Source organism: Polypterus senegalus, chromosome 12 (genome assembly GCF_016835505.1).
Source record: "Polypterus senegalus isolate Bchr_013 chromosome 12, ASM1683550v1, whole genome shotgun sequence".
NCBI classification, from domain to species: Eukaryota; Metazoa; Chordata; class Cladistia; order Polypteriformes; family Polypteridae; genus Polypterus; species Polypterus senegalus.
Window position 1 is genome coordinate 25,400,841 of NC_053165.1, and position 20,790 is coordinate 25,421,630.

The 20,790-nt window shown below is 39.5% G+C and overlaps 1 protein-coding gene across 1 annotated transcript in view; it reads left to right on the forward strand.

Annotated features, from left to right (window-relative positions):
- The window catches only part of fbxw8 (F-box and WD repeat domain containing 8), a 68,019-nt gene extending 49,817 nt beyond the window's left edge, over nucleotides 1-18,202 (forward strand). Inside the window, exons 8-11 of the mRNA XM_039770963.1 lie at nucleotides 9,698-9,825; nucleotides 15,770-15,943; nucleotides 16,033-16,149; nucleotides 17,470-18,202. Of these exons, the coding sequence (XP_039626897.1) occupies nucleotides 9,698-9,825; nucleotides 15,770-15,943; nucleotides 16,033-16,149; nucleotides 17,470-17,650 (600 nt within the window). The 3' untranslated portion in view covers nucleotides 17,651-18,202. The remainder of the gene's footprint in view (nucleotides 1-9,697; nucleotides 9,826-15,769; nucleotides 15,944-16,032; nucleotides 16,150-17,469) is intronic.
- The last annotated feature ends 2,588 nt before the right edge of the window (nucleotides 18,203-20,790 follow it).

The window sequence follows — 20,790 nt, forward strand, 5'->3', positions numbered from 1 at the left end:
GAATCCTTGAAATGTGATTCGGCAAGAGTGGCTTCAATCTAGGCACTCTACCATATATACCTTAATGATGGAGTTCTACTGATGTGGTTGTTCTTCTGACAGGCTATCCCATCTTAGCATAGGACGTCAGAAACACTACAAGAGAATTGACTTTCAAACTTTCTCCCACAAATTGCATACACCCAGTTTGTCCTGTCCACATTCATTTTAGCGATACCCACACTGTCAGTCTCTGAGCTATGTTCCTTTTGCCCATGGTCAGAATTGCACAAAAGTGGTGATCTTTGTAACAAGTCCTGTGTACAAATTGATTGGTAAATTGAATGTCAAGTCTATGGCTGTTTTGTGTCTTAATTAACAATTTGTTACATCATATTTTAATTGAGTTAAGGCCTATGTATAATAAATGAGAGTACACTGGCAGAACAATACGTATTTAAGCCAAGTTTAAGAACCTCAACAGAGAATTTAAAATGACATTTTGCTAAAGAAAAACACCTCTTCTCTGCTATGACACATGAAAAGCAGCCAAGAAAGGAAAAGCTTTTTCCTTCCTCACTCCCAACCCCCCATGCTACCACCACCGCTGAGCTTTTTTATTTTTCCAGTTGATATTATTAGGGCAGGGAGCCCACCTCACTGTAAGACACCTTTGAGTGAGCTTGTGTATGGCATCTGATCAGCTGGATGTAGCTGAACAGGAGCAGATGGCTGCTCCCAGCATCAGACAATGGGCTGGCAGTTCTCCACAAGTGGCATGACGTCGTTTACTCATTTTCTGATTAGTTATGTGGATGGAGAGAGTGGGGCTGGCAGTGAAGCCAATGTGTAGGAGGAAAGTTTGTGATGGCTTCATCTCCCGAAGAGCTCTGTTAGTTAAAGCAGGACAACGGTTAAATTACTCACAACATATTATTACAGAATATGATTAATTCTTGAAGGGACAGTAAAGCTTTTTTTAGAATTTGCCTTAGTGAGGCAAGTGTCAGGGAGTTGCTGTTTTCTATTGAGGATTGTGATTTGGAGGTAGAATGAGGCATTAATAATCCATCTTGTATCTGTTTGTGAGTGCAGCTCATCCTGAGCAGACTAACAAGGCGCAGATGTTTGACACAAAGATCAAAGCTTTGGTACCCGGAGGATCAGTGCTCATCACATAGGAAATACAACTCCTAGAATATTCAGAATATATTCTGTTTTAATTATTTATCTTGTACTTGGAGACAATCAAATGGGTTAATAAAGACAGGGGAACTTTTATCAAATGGCTCTAAAGGAAGGGAGGCTTATGACAAAAATACTTTTAGCTGAGAAACATGAAATACTCACTTTAACTTAGAAACAGACATGTAACACACAAGACAGGATAAAATTCAATGTTCGTCATCGGGTTGTTAATTTGAGCTTTTCATCAAGATTTGAATTATGCTTCTTATTTATACTTCATGTACAGCATATATTTGTTACTATACTGTAGATGTCCTGTTAAGTCTAAACTGTTCTTAAACTTTCTTTTGTTTGTTTCCCTGGCTGTATCAGTAAAGCGTGCAGCATATTATACCACTTTTAGTCAGAAGAGATGTCAAACTAGACAACTACCGTTGCTGATCTCATCAAGATGTTGGATTGCAAGACTAAGAATCATAGGGTATATCAAATTGGAGGACTACATGATGACTTTCCAGCACAGTTTCAAAGTTCCCAAATATTGCAGGCTCGCTACATGCTGACACTTTGTTAATGTGCTGCCTGGCAGTGGTGGTGCTATACTAAGACTTTCTTGGTGTAGCAATGTCAGATGTAATCTCAATCTCTTTTCCTTTTTTCCCTTTTGTCACGATATGATAAATGCAAGGCATCAGACTGATGAAGCTGTAATCTGTTTGCATGGCCCAATTCCTCATGCCTTCACTGTATGCATTGTACTTCTGGGTGAACGCCTATTGGTTGTCAGGTCTTGCACGTAGAGATGCCGTCCCTATGACTTAATGGCAAGATGCACACTGGGTATATCAGATCACATGACTGGCTTTCCCAGGAGTGGATATCAACTGCCTTCAACTAACTACGATAATGTAAATTAAGTCAGAGACCCAAAATCGATAGAAAAATGTAGTATGATGGAGCCTTAACTTAGTATGCAAGTAAGAAGTTTCTATTTAGTTGTGTATGTCAATAAATGGGAGCCTACCTTGTTCTGTATAAAGTGTCAAGAGTACCAGAAAAAATTGGAAATAAAAGTCTGTTAGTACGAGATGCTGACAGAAATCCAGAGACGGTGTATTTTGTCCAGTTTGGATATTGACTGAGTTATAGGTATTCTCATGAGCTTTTCTCAGTCAAAAGGCAACGAGGAAGCCACAGTGTACATTTGAACATTGCCTACCTTACAAAATCTGTGACATCTTTACTAGCTTGAGTATACTGATCCAGAATTAGTTAGTGATAATTGTATTTCACCCTGGGCTGGTGGATTTTGGTATTCCATTAACATACAAATTTCAGAAGTCTACACCAAGCTAGTCTATAACATAACATAATCCCTTTAAGTGCTGGTCCATTTATCATAACACAAAGAGTTTCTATTCTACTAAAGTAATTCATGTTTTTTCTTGCTTTTTCTATAGCTTGCTTGACTTATTTGCCATTGATATAGAACATATCACAGAAGCAGCCCTTTTAGATTGAGCAGCAGATGGTAGTACACGGAGTTGGGGTTGAAGAAGAAGGTCACTGTGGTATCTTTTTTGAATCAGTGGTTTCCTAGAGCAGGCTTTGCAATTCGAGCAGTGTGATAGAGGGTATTGTCATAAAGCAGAAGTCAACAGCTTTCCTCTCTGCTTTACCCTGGTTGACTATCGCACATGCCAGAGTAAATCTTAATAGGATTGATCACTTGTGTGGACCTTCTGAGAAATGTAATCAATATGGACTTCACCCTCATCATCATAAATTTTATGCATAATCATTGCTAGCACAGGATTAGACCTTGACCTTCTTCAGTGTTGGACAATCTCCATACTTCGATTGTTCTCTTTTTGCTTAAACTTGTTTGAGTCGCGCATGAAACCAAACCTCCTGCCCAGTTATGAAATGCTCCCTAAATTTCTCCTCATCCAAATTCATTAGCTGCTTGGAACTTTGGATCTGGTGGTGCTTCATTTCGGGAGTCCACATTCTGGGCAGCAAACATGCACAGAGCTAGCTCCTGTTTAATTGTTCATGAGAGATGATTTCTGCTGACCCATAACTAATCCCTATAGCAGTTTTTATCTCATACAGTCACTACTAGATTATTCATTACTAGCAAAATACCCGCGCTTCGCAGCAGCGAAGTACTGCCTTAACATTTTTATTAAGAAGAAAAGTAAACCTTTTTAAACTGAGGGAAAATATACCAATAATTATTTGTTAAGGATCTCTTTGTATACCACATTGTCAGTTCGGCCCTCCGGTTGTAATATGACCAAGCTGTGCGCTGAGCTTACTCTTGAGCATGCAATGTACAGTTGGCCATGTGAACAGTAATCTTGTCTCAAATCTCACAGCTTGGATTGCTGCTGTCATAATCGGTTTGAGTTTCATGGTTTGTTTTAATTACATTAGTATTTGCAGGACTTGTTGTGTTGAAGTGACATTCGGCATCTGTCAAGGGTTGTCAGCATACAACCGGTTTCATCGATAACTTCGCATCCAGCTTTTGAGAGTTGAAACATTCATAAACATCAAAGTGTCCACTACTCAAATTGTCACCTGCCAATCTAAGATTGCCTTCACTGTGAAAGCATTGTACTCTGCCGTAATATTTAATGGCAGTCCGAGTGTGAGTCATCTTCAAGAGATGTTCTGTCATAATGGAATTCTGCATTCCATCTCTTGATTTTGGTGCCCATTGAACTTCTAAGGGTGCATTATTATCTAGTTTTATGCTGCGTTCACATGCTATCGGCTAAACGGTAAATATAGGTTTCCAAGTCGTAAATTTCATGTGAATGCACTATGAACTTGGAGCCTCAAGTCAGACAATTTTGGGGAAAAAAACAAAACTACTTGAATTTTCCAAGTTGCAAGGTAATGCTGACCTTTCACCTTAGTCAATTGTATACAGTAAAATGCATAACCTGTGTAGTCAGAAATGCTATTTTGTGGTCTAACTTCATTTGTAGCAAAGTCATACACATTTATTGTGTTCTTATTTTCTATGTAGAATGTTGTTTACTGTATCTTTAATTTCTTTTTTTTTTTTTGCTTACCAAGTAACAAATCAACAGTGACCTCGCGTTTCTCTAAATAGTCTGACAGGAAACCCACATAAATGCACTAATGTGGGAAGGGGAAATGTCACAACTCGGAGCTCTGAACAGACTGAGAGCTTGTGAACACAGCATTAGAAATTTTATCACAGCATGATAAATGATAAATTTTGTGTTGATTTGGTTCTAAAACAAGACGCGTAAACTATAACTCACAAATGCTAGAAATGTCACATATTTTAGTACAGTTTTAGGCTTAAAACCCCTTAACCTCCCCATGTATATTGAGGAACTGTTAATGCAGTGTGTTTTTATCCAGTTGTCCTGTTAGGGTCAGGATGGCAACACGCCACACACAACAGACTAGGCCATCCAAGTATCTGTGTCACTCTCCATCTTCTTCTGGGGAATTCCTAGTTCCCCCCAGACATTCTAAAAAGATTCAGTACTATACTTCCAGCATGTCCGTAAATCGTCCATGGGTCTTCTGCATTTGGGCCATGCCTTTTACAACCAGGGGACACCCTCACTAGATGCCCAAACCACAACAGCAGGCTCTTGGTAATCACCAAAAGCAGTGCCTCTACTCTGAGGTCTTCCCATATTGCCAAGCACATTCTACCATCCTGTGAGACTGACCAGAAACCCACTGTGATGTTAATGCTGCGTCATATGTTTGAATACAGGTCATATCCACAGGTGACTAACAAATTATGGTTGCTACCTAGCATTTGCTGCTTTCAGGGTTGGCTCTGGCTCCCTGTAACCCTGAACTGGGTAAGTGGTTAAGAAAATTTGTGGTTAGATTAATTCATTATGGTCTTTGTTTTATGCAGTTAATTTATCTTTACAGCTTTGTGTTGTTAAAAAATATTAAATTGCTCACTGTAGCAGTCCATGCAGTACTTGAGTGTGACTGGCTAGTTAGCCTACAGCTGCAAGCCCCTCAGCCCCCAATCTTTATAAACAAAGAGAAATAGCAGCTGAAAGAGAAGAGGTGGTTTTATTTTATTTATGAGGATGTCATACAAACTCATCAAGTTCTTCCGCCTGCTGTGTGTTGATTGGTCTGGCTTCACTCTAATAAGGCAACATGGCGAGCAGTTGTAATGACCAGTTGCCATGCTGTGTAACTCTGCTCTTTGGGACTTGGCACTGGTTATGTAGCACACAATTAGGCAAGTCTGGCCTTGATGAGAGAGATGTAACATCTGGCAGATTTTCAAAACTTGCATCATACAGAATGTAAGCTGGGCCTTTTTTCCTCTCTCTCTCTCTTTCTCTTATTACTGAATATGAATTATTCAGTGTGGTCTGTGCTTTCCTGCTTTGGGTTTTCAAGAGCTTCTGAATGGTCCCCCGTCTTGTTTTGTTCACCTGTTATTTCTTGATGGAAACTTTGGCAAGTCCAATTTGTTTCTGTGGAGACACATGAGAGGCTGGCATGAGAGAAGCTGTCTTGTGTGCTTTGTGAAATTTTAGTCTGGACATCTGCTTTAACTAGACATTTGCATTAATTAAAATGCTATGGGACTGGCCTGATGTGTACAGTGAGAAAAACATTGCAAACAGGAAAATGTTCTTTAACTGCTGATTAAGACCGACAGATTTAATCAACGCTGCTGATAGTCCTATCTCCCCAACTGCCGCATCCTACTCACAAAAATCTTGCATGCAGCTGCCTGTCTCTACACAAACTTGGTTTTGGTGCATCTGCAAAAAAGAAATGCTGCTGGATGCTGTGCTGGAACAAAATTTGCCTTTGTTAATTTCTAAAGTAGTTTTGATTGTTATTGATTATAGAAAAAAAAATGAATGTTTCATTTTAAAGCTAGTTTAAGAGGCAAGATTGCAAAAGTACAAGAAGAGTGGCAAAGTGCAGTACTCAAAGTGGACTCACGAAGTATTGAGAGCCCTTCACTTTTGTGACACTTAGATTTGTAGATTTATCTTTAAAGGGATAAATTTGCAGTTTTTGACCATCAGTCTACACTCAGCAAACCATACTGACAAAGTGAAAACATATTTTCAAAAAGGCTTATCAATTTGTTAAAATCAAAGACTGAAATCTCTCATTTATGTAGGAATGATTTTTTTTTCACACAGATATTCTTGTATTGTTTGCTGTGGTTTAATATATTAAAAAAAATAATCATTTTTGAGTGGAGAATTACTTTAAACATTTGAGAGACCCTCAGGCTATGCAAATGGTTTTTGAACGTCTTAAGCATCTGCATTTTTAATGAGTCCACATAACGGTAGTAAAATTGTACACCTTGATTATCTGTAATATTCTAATCCTGAAAGAGGATCAGGGTGGTTTTGTTATTATGAGGCCATGCTTGAAAGCACTCTGCCCTTTTTACTTGTGTACAACTGTTCTTCCACCACCTTTCAAGAGTTTCTCCATGAAAATTGAATCATTCTCTGTCAAACTAGGCAATGAAGCAGATGTCAGGCAGTAGCATAGTTAGGGTTGGGCTTACTGGGGCTTAAGCCGCTGATCTTAGGTGTCTAGTCCCTAATTTTTTAAAAGCCTAGTGCCCCGCTTCCTGCCGTTATACATTCTGAGATACATGTACGATCGACACAAAACTCCATGGGAACTCGTTTCCTGTCCCTGCTCTTCGATTAACTGCAATAACAGCTAAAGCTAGGCATGCCCCCTGCTGTCAGGCTCCATAAGTGATGGGTTCGGTCACTCTTATTTTTACCTTTACCATGGTTTAAGTGGGATGGAACTTCATTGGTTTGCTCTGTGGAGTGCCAATTTTACCAGCATGCTACCACTTTTTGAAGTTATCTGTACTCGCAAGTATGCAGCACCTGCTGTTCTGTTTTATTAGTTTATTTAACTGTTAGGTGTACTGTGGTTGTTTTTTTTTTTCTCTTTCCGTACTTGGTCCTGGCACTTTACACATACATTCTCTTGGTATTATAATGCTACACTTTTTGATTTTATTGATTTTATTAACAAAAAATAGGTTCGAAACAAATCAACCCCCACCCTTGAAAAAGAGAGCTAGGCCAGCAGAGTAAAACTTTAAGCTAGTAAAAGTAAGTAAATAGATAAATTAATATAGATGAATGGAGTAAAAGATGGGAGAGAACCTGCTTCCACAATTTAAATGCTTATGTTAAAATGTTACTGATTAGATCCTGCCAGGTTTTGAAAAAGCTTTGTACAGATCCTCTAAGCGAAAATTAGATTTTTTGTTTTCAATTTTAGATAATATATAACATCAGTTACCCACTGACTTAGAATAGGAGAGTTAGGATTCTTCCAGTTGAGCAAGAGAAGTCTATGTGCCAATAGTGTAGTAAAGGCGATTACAGTTTGTTTGTCCTCCTCCACTTTAAGCCCATCTGGAAGAACACCAGACACAGCTGTGAGTGGATTAGGAGGGATTGTGACACCCAGGCTGTCTGAAAGGAATTTAAAGATTTGGGTCCAGAATGATGTCAATTTGGTGCAGGCCCAAAACATGTGACCCAGTGAGGCTGGAACTTGATTGCAGCGTTCGCAGGTTGGATCATGGCCTGGAAACATTTTGGACAATTTTAAATGAGAGAGATGCGCTTAATATATAATTTTGAGTTCTATGCTTTGCACATATGGAGTTCAAGTGAATTTTGGGCATTGCTGCTTTCCACTCCTTTTCTGAGATGTTAAGTGAGAGATCCTTTTCCCACTGTACTCTTGGATCTTTGAAAGAGAGGGACTGTTAAAAGGTTTTATATATTACAGAAATGCTGTCTGAGTTCTCAAGACTGATAAGTATTTTAGGTGGAAGGTAAGGAAAATTGGGCAGGTTTTGTTTAACAAAGTTTCTGATTTGAAGATAGTGAAAGAAATGTGTTGCTGGAAAATTACATTTTGAGTGTAATTGTTTGGAGGATGCAAAGACGTTGTCTGTGTACAGATCTCTAAGTGATTTAATCCCGAATGTATTCCAGACATTAAAAACTGTGTACGTTTGAGAGGGTGGAAAAAGTTGGTTATCGTGCAGAGGTGCCACAAATAAAAGCTTATCTATCTTAAAGTACTTCCTGCATTGGTTCCATATTCTGAGTGAGTGAAGCACAATTGGGTTGTTAGTATATTTGCAATAACTTGTATTTACTGGGGTACAAAGCAAGGAATAGCCTATAAAGAAATGTTGCAGGATTTTATTTCTATTGCGGACCAGGCCTGTGTGGGTTAATCCATTTTTGTCAATGTCCAGGTTTTTATAGCTTGTATGTTTGCTGCCCAGTAATAAAACTGAAAGTTAGGTAGAGCCATGCCACCTTCCGTCTTGGGTCTTTGTTGGATCGCCCTTTGGAAACGTGGATGTTTTGAATTCCAAATAAATGAGGTTATGGTTGAATCTAATTTCTTAAAAAATGATTTATTGATATATAGTGGAATGTTTTGAAATAAAAAGAGAAGCTTAGGAAGGATATTCATCTTAATAACGTTAATTCTTCCAGCTAGAGTGAGATGAAGGGTAGACCATGTATGCAAGTCTTGCTTAAGTTTTTCCATGCAGACAGCAACATTTTGTTGATAAAGAGCTTTATTTACTTGTGATGTTTACCCCTAGTTATTTAAACTGATCTGCGATGATAAAAGTGAAGGTGTCCAATCTAATATTGTATGCTTGAGAGTTCACTGGAAAGAGCACACTTTTATTCAAATTAATTCTGAGACCAGAAATCTTTTGAAATTCTGTTAGTGCTGTTAAGACTGCAGGCACAGTATTTTGTGGATCTGATATATACAGTACCATATCATACTGCATATAGAGAAATTTTCAGTTCCAGTCCTTCTCTGATAATCCCCTTTATCACATAAGCATTTCGACAGTGAACTGCCAGTGGCTCAATGGAGATTGCAAATAGCAGTGGTGACAAGGGGCATCCTTGTCTGGTACCACATTCTAGTTTAAAGTAGTCTTAATTAATGTTGTTAATACAAACTGAAGCTTCTGGACTGGTATACAGTAGTTTGATCCATGGACAAATGTTCGGGCCAAACCCAAATTTCTCCAGTGTACTAAAGAGGTAGTTCCATTCAACCATATCAAATGATTTTTTTGCATCCAACGATAATAGCATGTCCAGGGTGTTAGACTTTGTGTTAAAGGCTCCATTTTGAATCAAAACTTAGTGGTGTGAACATGGCCAAAATTAATAGTGAATTTTCAGCAAATTTTTATATGGAGAATCTTCTAATACATCTGTAAGTAATAAGAAAATTAGGGCGTAAATCAGAAATATTGTGATACAGTAGCAAAGGTTAAAAATGTGATTTACTTGCATTGTATTGTTGCATAGTTCTGTGCTTTAAGACAAAGCTGGTCAATGTAGTATACACAGACACAGACACGCACCCTGGATTGATTCCTCCTTTTTTTTTTTTTTTTTTTTTTTCCTTGCCTTGTTCCTCTCCTGGGAGAAAGATTGACGTGTACAGCTGGGAGACTGGCCAGGCAGTTGTATCCTTGGGGTCATCCAGTGGAGATTTTACTTGTGTCAACTTGAAGGACAGTCCTCCAAATCTGCTGGTGTCTGGCAACAAAGACCGAAGGTAAGCCATTGTTTGATTTTACTGCCTGTACATCAGCTCAGTTCAGAATAACCAGCTCCCATCACACTTTCTGCTTTTGCCTATTTTCAATGAGGGTGACGACTGAAAGTTCTTCAGCAGGAGGGTTGTTTATTATGTCCTGCATCAAGACAGAGATGCCCATCTGTTATCAGACAAAGCCTCACCGGATGCTTCTTACTTTTCAACAGTGGCCTGGTGTTTTACACGCTGAGCTGCTTCCCCTGTAACATCTGTAGCAAAGGCTTGAGAAAATTAAAAGCAAAGCTTAGCAGCACAACAGGTCCACTGCAAGAAATTTTTGGCTTGCCTAGAAAATTAAACTCTTCTTGCCAATTCTCGCGCAAATTTGAAGAATGCTACAAAGAGGAGGTAATGTGTCCAGGCACAGCAGTCAGTCAGTCAGTTTCTAATCCGTTCAGCCCTGAAAAGGGTCATGGGTATCTGCTGGAGCCTATCCCAGCTAGCATAGGGCACAAGGCAGGAACAAACACTGGATAGGGTGCCAGTCCATTGCTGGGCGAACACACACACACTCCCCCATACACTATGGCCAATTTAGGATCACTAACTGACCTAACCATTGTGTCTTTATATGGAAACTGGAGCACATGGAGTTAACAAACTACATGCAGTGAGGATCTGGGATATGATCCCTGGTCTCCTACCACTGCACCACCATGCCACCCAGACACAAAGGTGTGGTCATCATAAATATACTTCCCCTTCTCAGAATTTCTGTCCTTTGTTAGGCCTTGATTGTGGGCACTTTAAAAGGCACACATGATGCTAGGATTTGTAGCCCAGGGTAACGAGCACAAATATGGAGAGATAGTGGTGCTTTGACACATAAACACAAAGTCAAGATCTTACATGTTTTGGTACAATTCAGACATGAGAATTTGGTAATTGGCTGAACACAAATTAAATACGCTAAGAGTGAGTCACAATAAAATAATGAATTTAAAAATGAGAAAATATATAGATTTACTACATATATTGTTACTTTAAAGATGTATGTTTGAATGTGTCATGGCTGTAGAAATAGAAAGCTGACTAAGTAGACCAGGAAATGTTGTAAAAGGGAGAGAGACAAAGAAAGGTTTTTGATCATGCAGGGGTCAAAAACCAAAACCGGACTAGAAAAAAGAAGTGTGCAAAAGTCATAAACTGTTATCCAAAAATCAGTTACAAACATACTGCCTTCTTTCCTTGCCTCCTAAATGCAAAATCCCATGGATTGGTGGGGTGAAGGGAGATAAGGTTCTGTCTTTCACATTCGTACAGGACTAATTTTGAACTGACATGTAACCAACATGAGTGTCATTTTGGGAGTGTGGTAGGAAGTTTGGAGTACCCTGAAGGCATTGACAGGGAGAACAGGCAGCTTTGACACAAACTACAGCTACGTGTGGGATTCATACTCAGAACAGTGAAACGATGAAAACCGCTGCGTCACCCTAGGGTGCTGAAAGATTTCACAAGATCTCACCGTGAACTGGTTTACAATAATTACCGTCAAAGAAATGTAAATGTACCTGGCACAAGACAAGTTTTGGGAAGAGTCCAGATGGCTATGGAAATGAAGAAAACAGCTCATTTCCATTTATGCCACTTCCTCTTTATAACTTACTCTATTTGTATGACAAGATACCAAGTTAGAGTTTCATTTTGCTAAGTGATGCAGTTGCTAGGCTGTTCCAGGAAGAAGTAATGAAAGAGTCAAATGGTCAAAGTGCAGTCGGTGAACTGACAGAAATCAAGATGCATGAATCTGGGTTTGAAATAAACCACTCTGTTCTGTTCCGAGTGTATATATCACACACAAACAGTGTTATGTAGGAATTGGTGCAGTGCTGCTGTCACTAGTCATACAAGTACTGTAGTATTAATCATAGTACAGCAAAATCCTTACTTGCGTATCAGACCAACATGCAACACATCCCTTCTGTGCAACTCCACGATCATCAAGAATGGGTTCTGTTGAACTTACTTGTCTTTTGTGGCCACTCAAGTATAAAAGCTAAAGTAGGGGTAAGACCTGACAATACGCTTGAGCTAGAAGATCATATTAGCCTAACCATATGACAGGAAATGTCACAGCCGGAGTGCTTGGTATTCATGGAACTAGTTGTCTGATACTAAAAAGGCTGATTAGGTTACTGCCTGAGTCTGACGTACAGTAGAAATATTAGTGTAAGTGCAGTCAGGGGAAAAAGAAAGAAAAAGTGCTCCCATGAACTTGTTTTGTTCTAAGTATGAAACCATAGCAATTATTTAGTCCTCACCACATCCTACAGTTCAACAGTTATGTGGTGTGTGTCCCTTGAGGTGAGATTTACCTAATTGTAAAACTCAGAGACCTGACTGACTTTTTCACATTAGCGTAGCTATTGACTTTTTTTTTTTTTTTTTTTTGTAGCAATGTAAAGTGGTCATGTCAATTTTCAATGAATAGCTTGTTTTATCTGTACTTTTTCATAAACGTGTTGTCTGCTCCAGCCTGCACTGAATCTGTCTTGTTTTTCAGCTCATTCTTGTCCATTTAAAGTTGTAATAGTAGTACTGTTAAATACACACAGTGCAGTGGCATTCATACTTGTGTAGCTCATTAACATGCAACATGTCGGCACTCTTCAGCTCCACGATTAACATGAATGGATTAAACGTTGTTATTTAATAAAAAACGACAATCGTTTTAACTGATGTACTCCTGACTCCTGCTTTGGTGCTCTAATTATCTTAAACTTTGTGTAAAAAACATATATATACTGTATATATTTGTAGTTGGAGGTCCACAAAGGGAGAGAATGAATCACATATCATAAAGTAGCCGTCATCAGAGGATAATGCTTAGACATACAAGAATCAAAGGCAATATATAGTAAAATAAGACTTGGAGTAGGTGAGTGTGTGTGTGTGTGTGGGGGGAATGAGGTGGGGTTGGGAGGGTGTTGGACGTAAAGTTTTATTTATTATGAGGATGTTCTTCTTCTTAAGTTTGCATATGCTGAGTTCATGTCCAAATGTCTGTTAATGGCATTTTTGTTTGATAGCCAAGATTCAGCCAGCTCTCTGGCACTTTTTCTGTGGCCCAGCAATATACATGGGAAAAACTTCAAAAAGAATTGCATCACGTATACAGGAGCATCAAAACGCCGTCAGAAGGAAGGACTCACAATCACTGATTTATATGCACACAAATTCAACCAGACATACATTTAATTGGGACAGTGTACAAGTAAGATTTAGGGCCAGTACTAAAAGTGCCAGAATGCTGGCTGAATCTTGGCTATCAAACGAAAACGCCATTAACAGACATTTGGACACAAACCCAGCATTTACAAACTTAAGAAGAAGAACATTCTCATAATAAATAAAACTTTACATCCAACACCCTCCTAACCCCACCTCATTGCCCCTACACACTCACCTACTCCCCCTTGTCTTATTTTGCTATATATTGCCTTTGATTCTTGTATGTCTAAGCATTATCCTCTGGTGATGGCTCCTGGCAGGAGCTGAAAGCTCAGGAATAAAAACTACTTTATGACGCGTGATTCATTTTCTCCCTTTGTGGATCTCCAGCTGCAAATATGCAAACTGTATCACAGACTTTCGCTTCTATATATATCTATCTATCTATCTATCTATATATATATATATGTATATATATATATATATATATATATATATATATATATATATATATATATATGTATGTATATATATATATATATATATATATATATATATAAATATAAATAAATATGGTTGAATAGTTTTACTGTCAAATAATGCAAAGAGTACACGACACGTGTTTCGCCCCAATTCTGGGCTCATCAGGTGTACATACTCACTGCACCCCCTCTCGGGGGATCGAACCTCGGACGTCAGCGCTAGAGGCAAAGCCTCTTGCGTTGCGCCACGGCGTGTGGTTCGTTTATTTGACAGTATGTAGAGGGCACCATGGCAGATATTTGCAGGCTCGCAAACCAGCCACAAGCGTTACCTGGTAGGTAACTATGCATACAGTCAGATTGTGATTCAGACTACGAATGCCATGAATATATATATATATATATTTCAAACTTGTTTGAGCTACAGTTCAAATATCCCTTTGAGTACAAATAAAGCATATGTATCTCTCTATCCATCTATCTTTCTATCTGTATATCTAAAGAAGCAGGTACAGGACAAAGCTGTGCTTTCACTTTTATTACAAACATAATTCTGACAGACCCTGTGTCCCCACCCGTCTCAAGGAGAGCGAGTCTGGAGAAGACGCATTTGGGTTTTATTTAATTAGGGAGGACAGAAATGGAGTTGAATGTTATTGAAGCTTTATTAGGTTTTCTTTTCTGTTTTGTTTATTGTTGAATGACCCTAAATGTTTCTACAATGTCCAGAATAAACTGTGCTTAGAAAAGAAGGTTTCTTCATGTCACTTGTGTAACTCAGAATCCGGAAAAAACAAATTATGCTTCAGTATTCAATGTTTTATAAAAATAAAATGTGAAAGCTTCCAAGGGGGTGAATACTTTTTTTTTTTTTAAGCACTGTGTGTGTGTGTGGAGGAAAGAGATAAATCAGCGAATTACAGATGGGCACAAGTAACTGGACAATTGAATTTCCAGTAAAATTGTAATTGTATAATTAAAAGTATGTTGTCAATTTAATGTTTTTAATGTGTGGATCTAATAATTTAGAGCCATTCTGCAAATTGGGGAAAAATGGCCCAATGTGTCATCAGAAGTGTTGGTTACACACTGGTGCCTGAAGGATTTCACTGCCAGTTGTGGCTGGAGCTGCCAGAAGTCTAAAGTGCTCTGATGTTTTGCTTTATGTATAAATTGTATTTTTAAAAGCCGCCTTGCTCTCATGTTTGTGTTCTTCTTTATTGCTGTCACCCTGTTTGGTTGGGAGCATGCACTGAGGCAGCACATTGCTGCACCCACCTTGATTGCTGAAAAATGATAATGTACATGTAAAAGTGGTCTGCTTCTCAATTGGTGGGGGGTAGAAGAGAGCAGAGAAGAAGTAAAGCTGTGATGGGAACGACTCAATGGGGCGGGCGGGGAAAATGCAGTGAGTGAGTAATTAAGTCGATGTCCTAGTAGCCTTGGGTCAAGCGTGTTAGAACCTTCGATTAGCCAGCAGGGGCTCATGCACCCTGGGAAGAGGTTTGTTAGAGATTGCAGCCATTATTAACCCCACAATATACTGTATATAGTTATATCTTTTCCTAGGTACAGCAGTGATTCCAAATGAAGTAACGAATCTGTAACACTAAAGGAAAATTCTACTAGCTTCTGTTTATTATAGGGTTAATTCTCACAAGAATTTAGTACTTGAAGGAGAGCAACTTGGCCAAAGCATGATACGGCTGGAGTATTCTGGGGTTGGTGCTGGTCCAACTTTGCATAATAACATGTCTATTGGTCACATAACACTATGCAACAAGGAATTAACAATGTCTTCTTTTGGTCTTAATGACATTTACAAAGCCTCGCAGAAGAGCTGTTTTGTCTCTGCTAAAAGAACTTCAGTTTAGTTATTGATCATCTCAGTGGTGCAAACTTTATTTTAAAGGCTTATGTACCCTTAACTTAATGAGACCTAATAAAGCTCTCATATTCAAAAGAAATTATATGCCACACCACGAGCTCTGAATATGCCACACATGAGATGAAAATCCCCTTAACTGATGCTTTGTAGGTGTTCATATGACCAAAAGTGGCTTTTGCTAACATCTTCTCAAATACAGTGTGTGACTAATGGACGCACTCCAGGTAGGACCTAAACTAAAGTGCCACCGGTAGTGGCAGGTGGTCCACTTTAGAGGTAAGCGGATCTCTCTTTCCGGCTGACAAAACTCCCTTATTGTTAGTGGACTATGCATCACTGCTCCTCTTTTTATTGGCAGAGTGAGGGTGTTTGATCTGAGGACAGCAAAGTCTGTCACTTCTCTGTACGGCCATCACATGGGGGTTTCTGCGGTGCAGGCAGATGACTGGAAGATTGTAAGCGGTGGGGAGGAGGGTCTGCTCTGCGTCTGGGAAATGAGGATGGCAGCCAAGCTCTGGGAAATGCACAACAGGTCAGTTTTCTTTCCCTTTGAAAGTCGGGGACAAAAAGATGACAATCCTGTGTGGACCCCTGAACAGATTTGTTTTGGATTTTTTAAAGGCACCCTGTTCGACATATCCACTTCCACACCCAGACCTTAGTAACAGCTAATATTCCAGACGAGAAGACTCCCAGGGGTGCATGCATCACAGATGATGACCTCACTGCACATCGACGGTAAGAATTCAGTTCAACTTGTTTCTACTCCCATAGTCTGGGTACAATACGGTGGTGAGATCAGCGACTGCTTCACAACAAAAACAGCTTTAGTTTGTCCTGGTAATTCCTTTTGTGATCACGTTTACTGTGCTAACACAGTGTGTCTTGAAGCTCAAGTATTTCACTGCATTCATTTTAGCAGAACCTCCTGTTCATACTCTCCTGTAGCGTTTCACAGCAGTTGAACTCCACAGATTGACTAGACTAATAGACTAAGTACGCTGAGTTTTTTAAAATTTTTGTTTCCTTGTTGCTTTGGCATTTCAGCATACTTTAGTGTACTTTAGGTTGGCTGCCCTAAGCTGATAAACCACACATACCCAATTGGCAAAATGTAGCTGTTGTATTTTTCTTGTCTTCTTAAAGTGTCAAGGCTGGGGGGCTGTGAAAGAACAGGGTCTGTTAATAATGCCCTCTGAGGCATTCCTTGTATGGTATTGGGCTGTACATTAAAATGCATTATTTTTGACATATGTTGTACTGATTTAATATAACGTTGACTGAACACTAAAAGAGAGGAAACTTGAGCTTATCTGGAATCCTAAACTGAATCAGCAGCCAAATAGTCATTCAGTAGAGAGCCTCCTGTGCATGATGTGATGCCATGTAAAGCTTGGTCGCACATTACATGATTTCTTATCCGTGGGGATGTCAAACTTGACTACAGCAGTTGCAGTATTAGATTACACAACTAGAAAATTGCACGGCTTGACAAATTACACAACGCTGTGATGACTTTCCAGCAGAATTTCACATTTCCAGAGTATGGAGTTGGCCCCTTTTTCTGACATTGCACTGCCCGACTGCGCTGGCCCTGTATGAATGCCTTACAGGTACGGCAAGTTCATCTGTAATCACTGCTCCCCTTTTTTTTCCATTCTGTCATGGTACATAAAACACGTCAAATCAGACAGATGAGCCTTTCTTCTATTTGTGAGGTTCCAAATTAATTGTAGCTGGCTAAGCACTCACTGGTTGCACCCATCCCTACAACTTAAGACAAACCTAATTGATTTTGTTGGCCGAGTCACAGACTGCTTGAACTGAGGTGCGGGGTTTTGTCACGTGACATGACCAGCAGTCACAGGAGTGTGTACCACGACTGCTTCCGACTCACTCAGATTATATAAATGTGACTGAAGATCACTGGAAATGGCTTGTAATGTGACACTGGTTTAAGTCGCTCTTGACTGAATTAACCTCGGGTGTTGATGCTCAGTGACTTTGCTGCTTAAAGGTAGCATCTAATCCTTTATCTGTCTGCTGGTTGTCCTTTAGGCACAGAGGGACCATCTACCTGTACGACTTTTCTGTGGACATGTCCAACGGCGATCACATCCTTCCCATCTGCCGCTCAAGTTACGCTGAGTCCCATGGTTATAACTACAACATTGGGCTGGCCGTTCCATATGATAACATCCTCGCTGTTCCTGTGGCGACCAGGCCACACGTGTCTTGAGCAAGACTAAAGAAAGTCATGGAGGAGGACATTTCTAATGGATCTGAGCACACATTTGAACACCTCTTGTCATTTTCCGGAAGTGTTCCTTTTAATATTTATTTTTCAATATGTTAGTATGTTTTCTTTTATTATTGTCAGTATGTTAACATTTTTTAAATCTCAAAAGACGGTTCACTGCATAGTGCAGATGTGTCATACACAGGGGACTTGGCACAGTTCAGCGTGGAGTTGTGCAAGCAGGACGATGGGCTCTGTGATTCACTGATGGCTCTTGTCTTGTATTATCGATCATTATCTCTTAATTATTCCTTCAAGTTGAGGATCTGGGCATCAGTTCTCATGTTAACTTACCCGTCAGCTTTGCTCTTGCACAGAGATTTGTGTATATTGTATATAAATTGTATCATACTCCAGTATTTTGCCATGTCCTTAATGATTTATTTATTTCTTGTTATGGATGGACGGATGGATTTCTTGTAAATGCATAGTTCTAATGTCTATCCCCTATCATGTCAGTAAAACATTAATTATCTATGTTTGGTCTTTAAATCCTCCTGGCTTATTGTGTCTAGCTGTATTCACACACTCACAACTGCAGACAAGCCAGGGCTGGTCACCTTCACCCTGGAAGTTCACTCACAACCTAACTGCCCTGATGTCACCATCTGAAATGCAGCATTGGCTGTCGGCCTTTTGTAGGTAAGTCTTCTTATTTCTTTTTGGAAATGCTGTCTCCGTGGGCGTTCTCAAAGAGGATTGTCCAGTTTTGTCTTCTGGTAAATCTTCTGTTTGAGCAAATATTTGTGTTGTCAAACCGAGTGTTCCTGTGCCACAGAATAGGCTGGCAAATAAAAGGACTTGTGCGCTTGTTAGGGTAGCGGGACTGGGCAATGTATTGCACTGCTAGCTGATGGTTCAAGAGTTACATACTAGGCCCAGCTTTAGTGGATGTATTTGTGTATGTGTGTGTAGAGTTTGCATTTTGGTCTTAATTTTTGTGTCCTTCAACATCCCAAATGTGCATTTGCGGTTATCTGACAACTCTCAACCTATCTGGCAGGAGTTAGAGTGGGTGAAAGAGCCATGCAGTGCACCACTGTCTTTTATAGGCAGAGGCTGTGAAAATGTAGTTTTGGGGAAGTGACTTCAGACGTTGGATGGCGTGATGGCCTGTTTATCGTTCTTGTCATCTTTCAGCTTTGTTGAAGGTAAGAGTCACATTCTTAGTTTTTAAGAGCAGCCAGATACTGTAGTGTCTTCATATACTTGGTGAGCTGTGACCCTGAGTATTGTTGTTTGTTTGTTTGTTTGTTTGTTATGGGTTACATGCATGTGTAATGTTTAAGGATTAAATTGAAATTCATAGCATTCTTCTACACCCCTAAGGGTGTTTAATTTTACAACTGTTTGGATAAAATTTGGGTTACTTGAACTTGCTCCAAGAATAAGGTAAGTGTACTGCTTAATGAGCTGTGATTACAGTACACAACATTATTTATTCACTAGAGGTATTCTTATATATAATTTAATACTATCCGTATGTATGGTGGTCGCGTCAATACCTCGACTCGATACAAGTTAGAACCATGCAATGAGACTCTGCCTCTGTAGTTAGAACATAACGTGGCAAACGCGGACGCAATATTGCAAGATTGGCTAAGAATGTTTGAATGCTTTAGTGACGCCGCTGGACGGCCGAGTATAGTAAGTCGGTGTTTGTTCGAGCAGATAACAGTAAGATCGTTTGGTTTTTGGAACGTTGGTTTGGTGGGGCGTACTTTCCAGGACTAATATCGTCGACTGACTTAAACCCTTCGACAGCTCCGGAACCGTAAGTAATTTAAAACGTATCGCCATTTGCTTGGTACGTCAAAATCTATCTTTGGGCAGTTCGGTTTTGGCATCCGTCCTTCTGACATCTGTTGGCAAAACTGAGTAATGATGGCTGGGTATTAACAACGGTCATTGTTTAAGTGTTATCCGATCTCAGATCTAAAATGACCACGCCAACATAATTATTACTCTGACTCTGATTAGAGTCGTAAAATACGGTTTGTTTTGAAAATTTGTTTGCCGGAAAAAATCAAATGAGGTGCGCAGAAGAGCTGAGTTCACGTTTCGCAGCCCCGTTTAAACAGGAAGCTCTTCATTACATCGGCCGAAAAGGTCTATTTTAAGCACAAATCAGTGTCATGATAACAAAATCATTTCAAGGTCTTAAAAAAAAAAAAAGACAAATGATTCTTTGCAGAGAAAGTATGGATTTCACAAACGTAGAATTTGTAGCCCGCTTCGATCAGGTTCCCAGTCACTAGTCTATTCATAAATCTGCCTTTTACTTTGATATATGGAAGGTATTGAATGAAGCACAATGACGTTATGCTAAGGTAAAATGGCAGAAAATGGGGCAGAGGATTAAATTCTGGAGGTTTTAAATATATTTTGGGGAGTCTATAGAGACTCACCGACCCCGGCCCCCTCACAACATAAGACAGATGGGAATTTAAACTCTTGATCTGAAAGCTGTCAGTGTTAGCCGATGGGCATTGTGTGTCTTTTAAACTGCAGTATCCATAGGTGTCTTAATTCAGGCCAAGGACGGATTAAGACCCCCATAGGCCCTGGGTGACTAAAGCCATTAATGGAGAATTGTTCATACTTTCAACAATTTAATGTGCAAATAACAGGTCGTTTAATGGCGCGAGGTATTTCTCACTCTTGATTTCGGCGTGAGACTCGATCGCTTCATTGCGAGGACCCATGTAATTTCATACTCGATCATTTCATCAAGCGCTTTTCTCCCCTTGGCCATTTTGACAGCATGCAGATACTAGCAGGAGGGAGGGTTATTGTTAAGAAAAAAAGCCATCAAAGGGCTGCATACCCAGATGGTAGATCCAGTACGCTGATTCAGGTATTATGTGGACTCTTTTAGTTCTGGCAAGACACTTAATGAGAGGTCACAATGTGTTCAAGTTGTATTTGCTAATGTAACCCATCCATTGGAATTCTTAATTACGTTAACAAATAAAAGAAAATAAAAACATGCCAAGTAAAACCTACATGGCGTTGGCTTAACTTTTGCCCCCAATACTGCTTGTTCCACAAATACAAAAGTTTGCAATCCTGTGGACTTT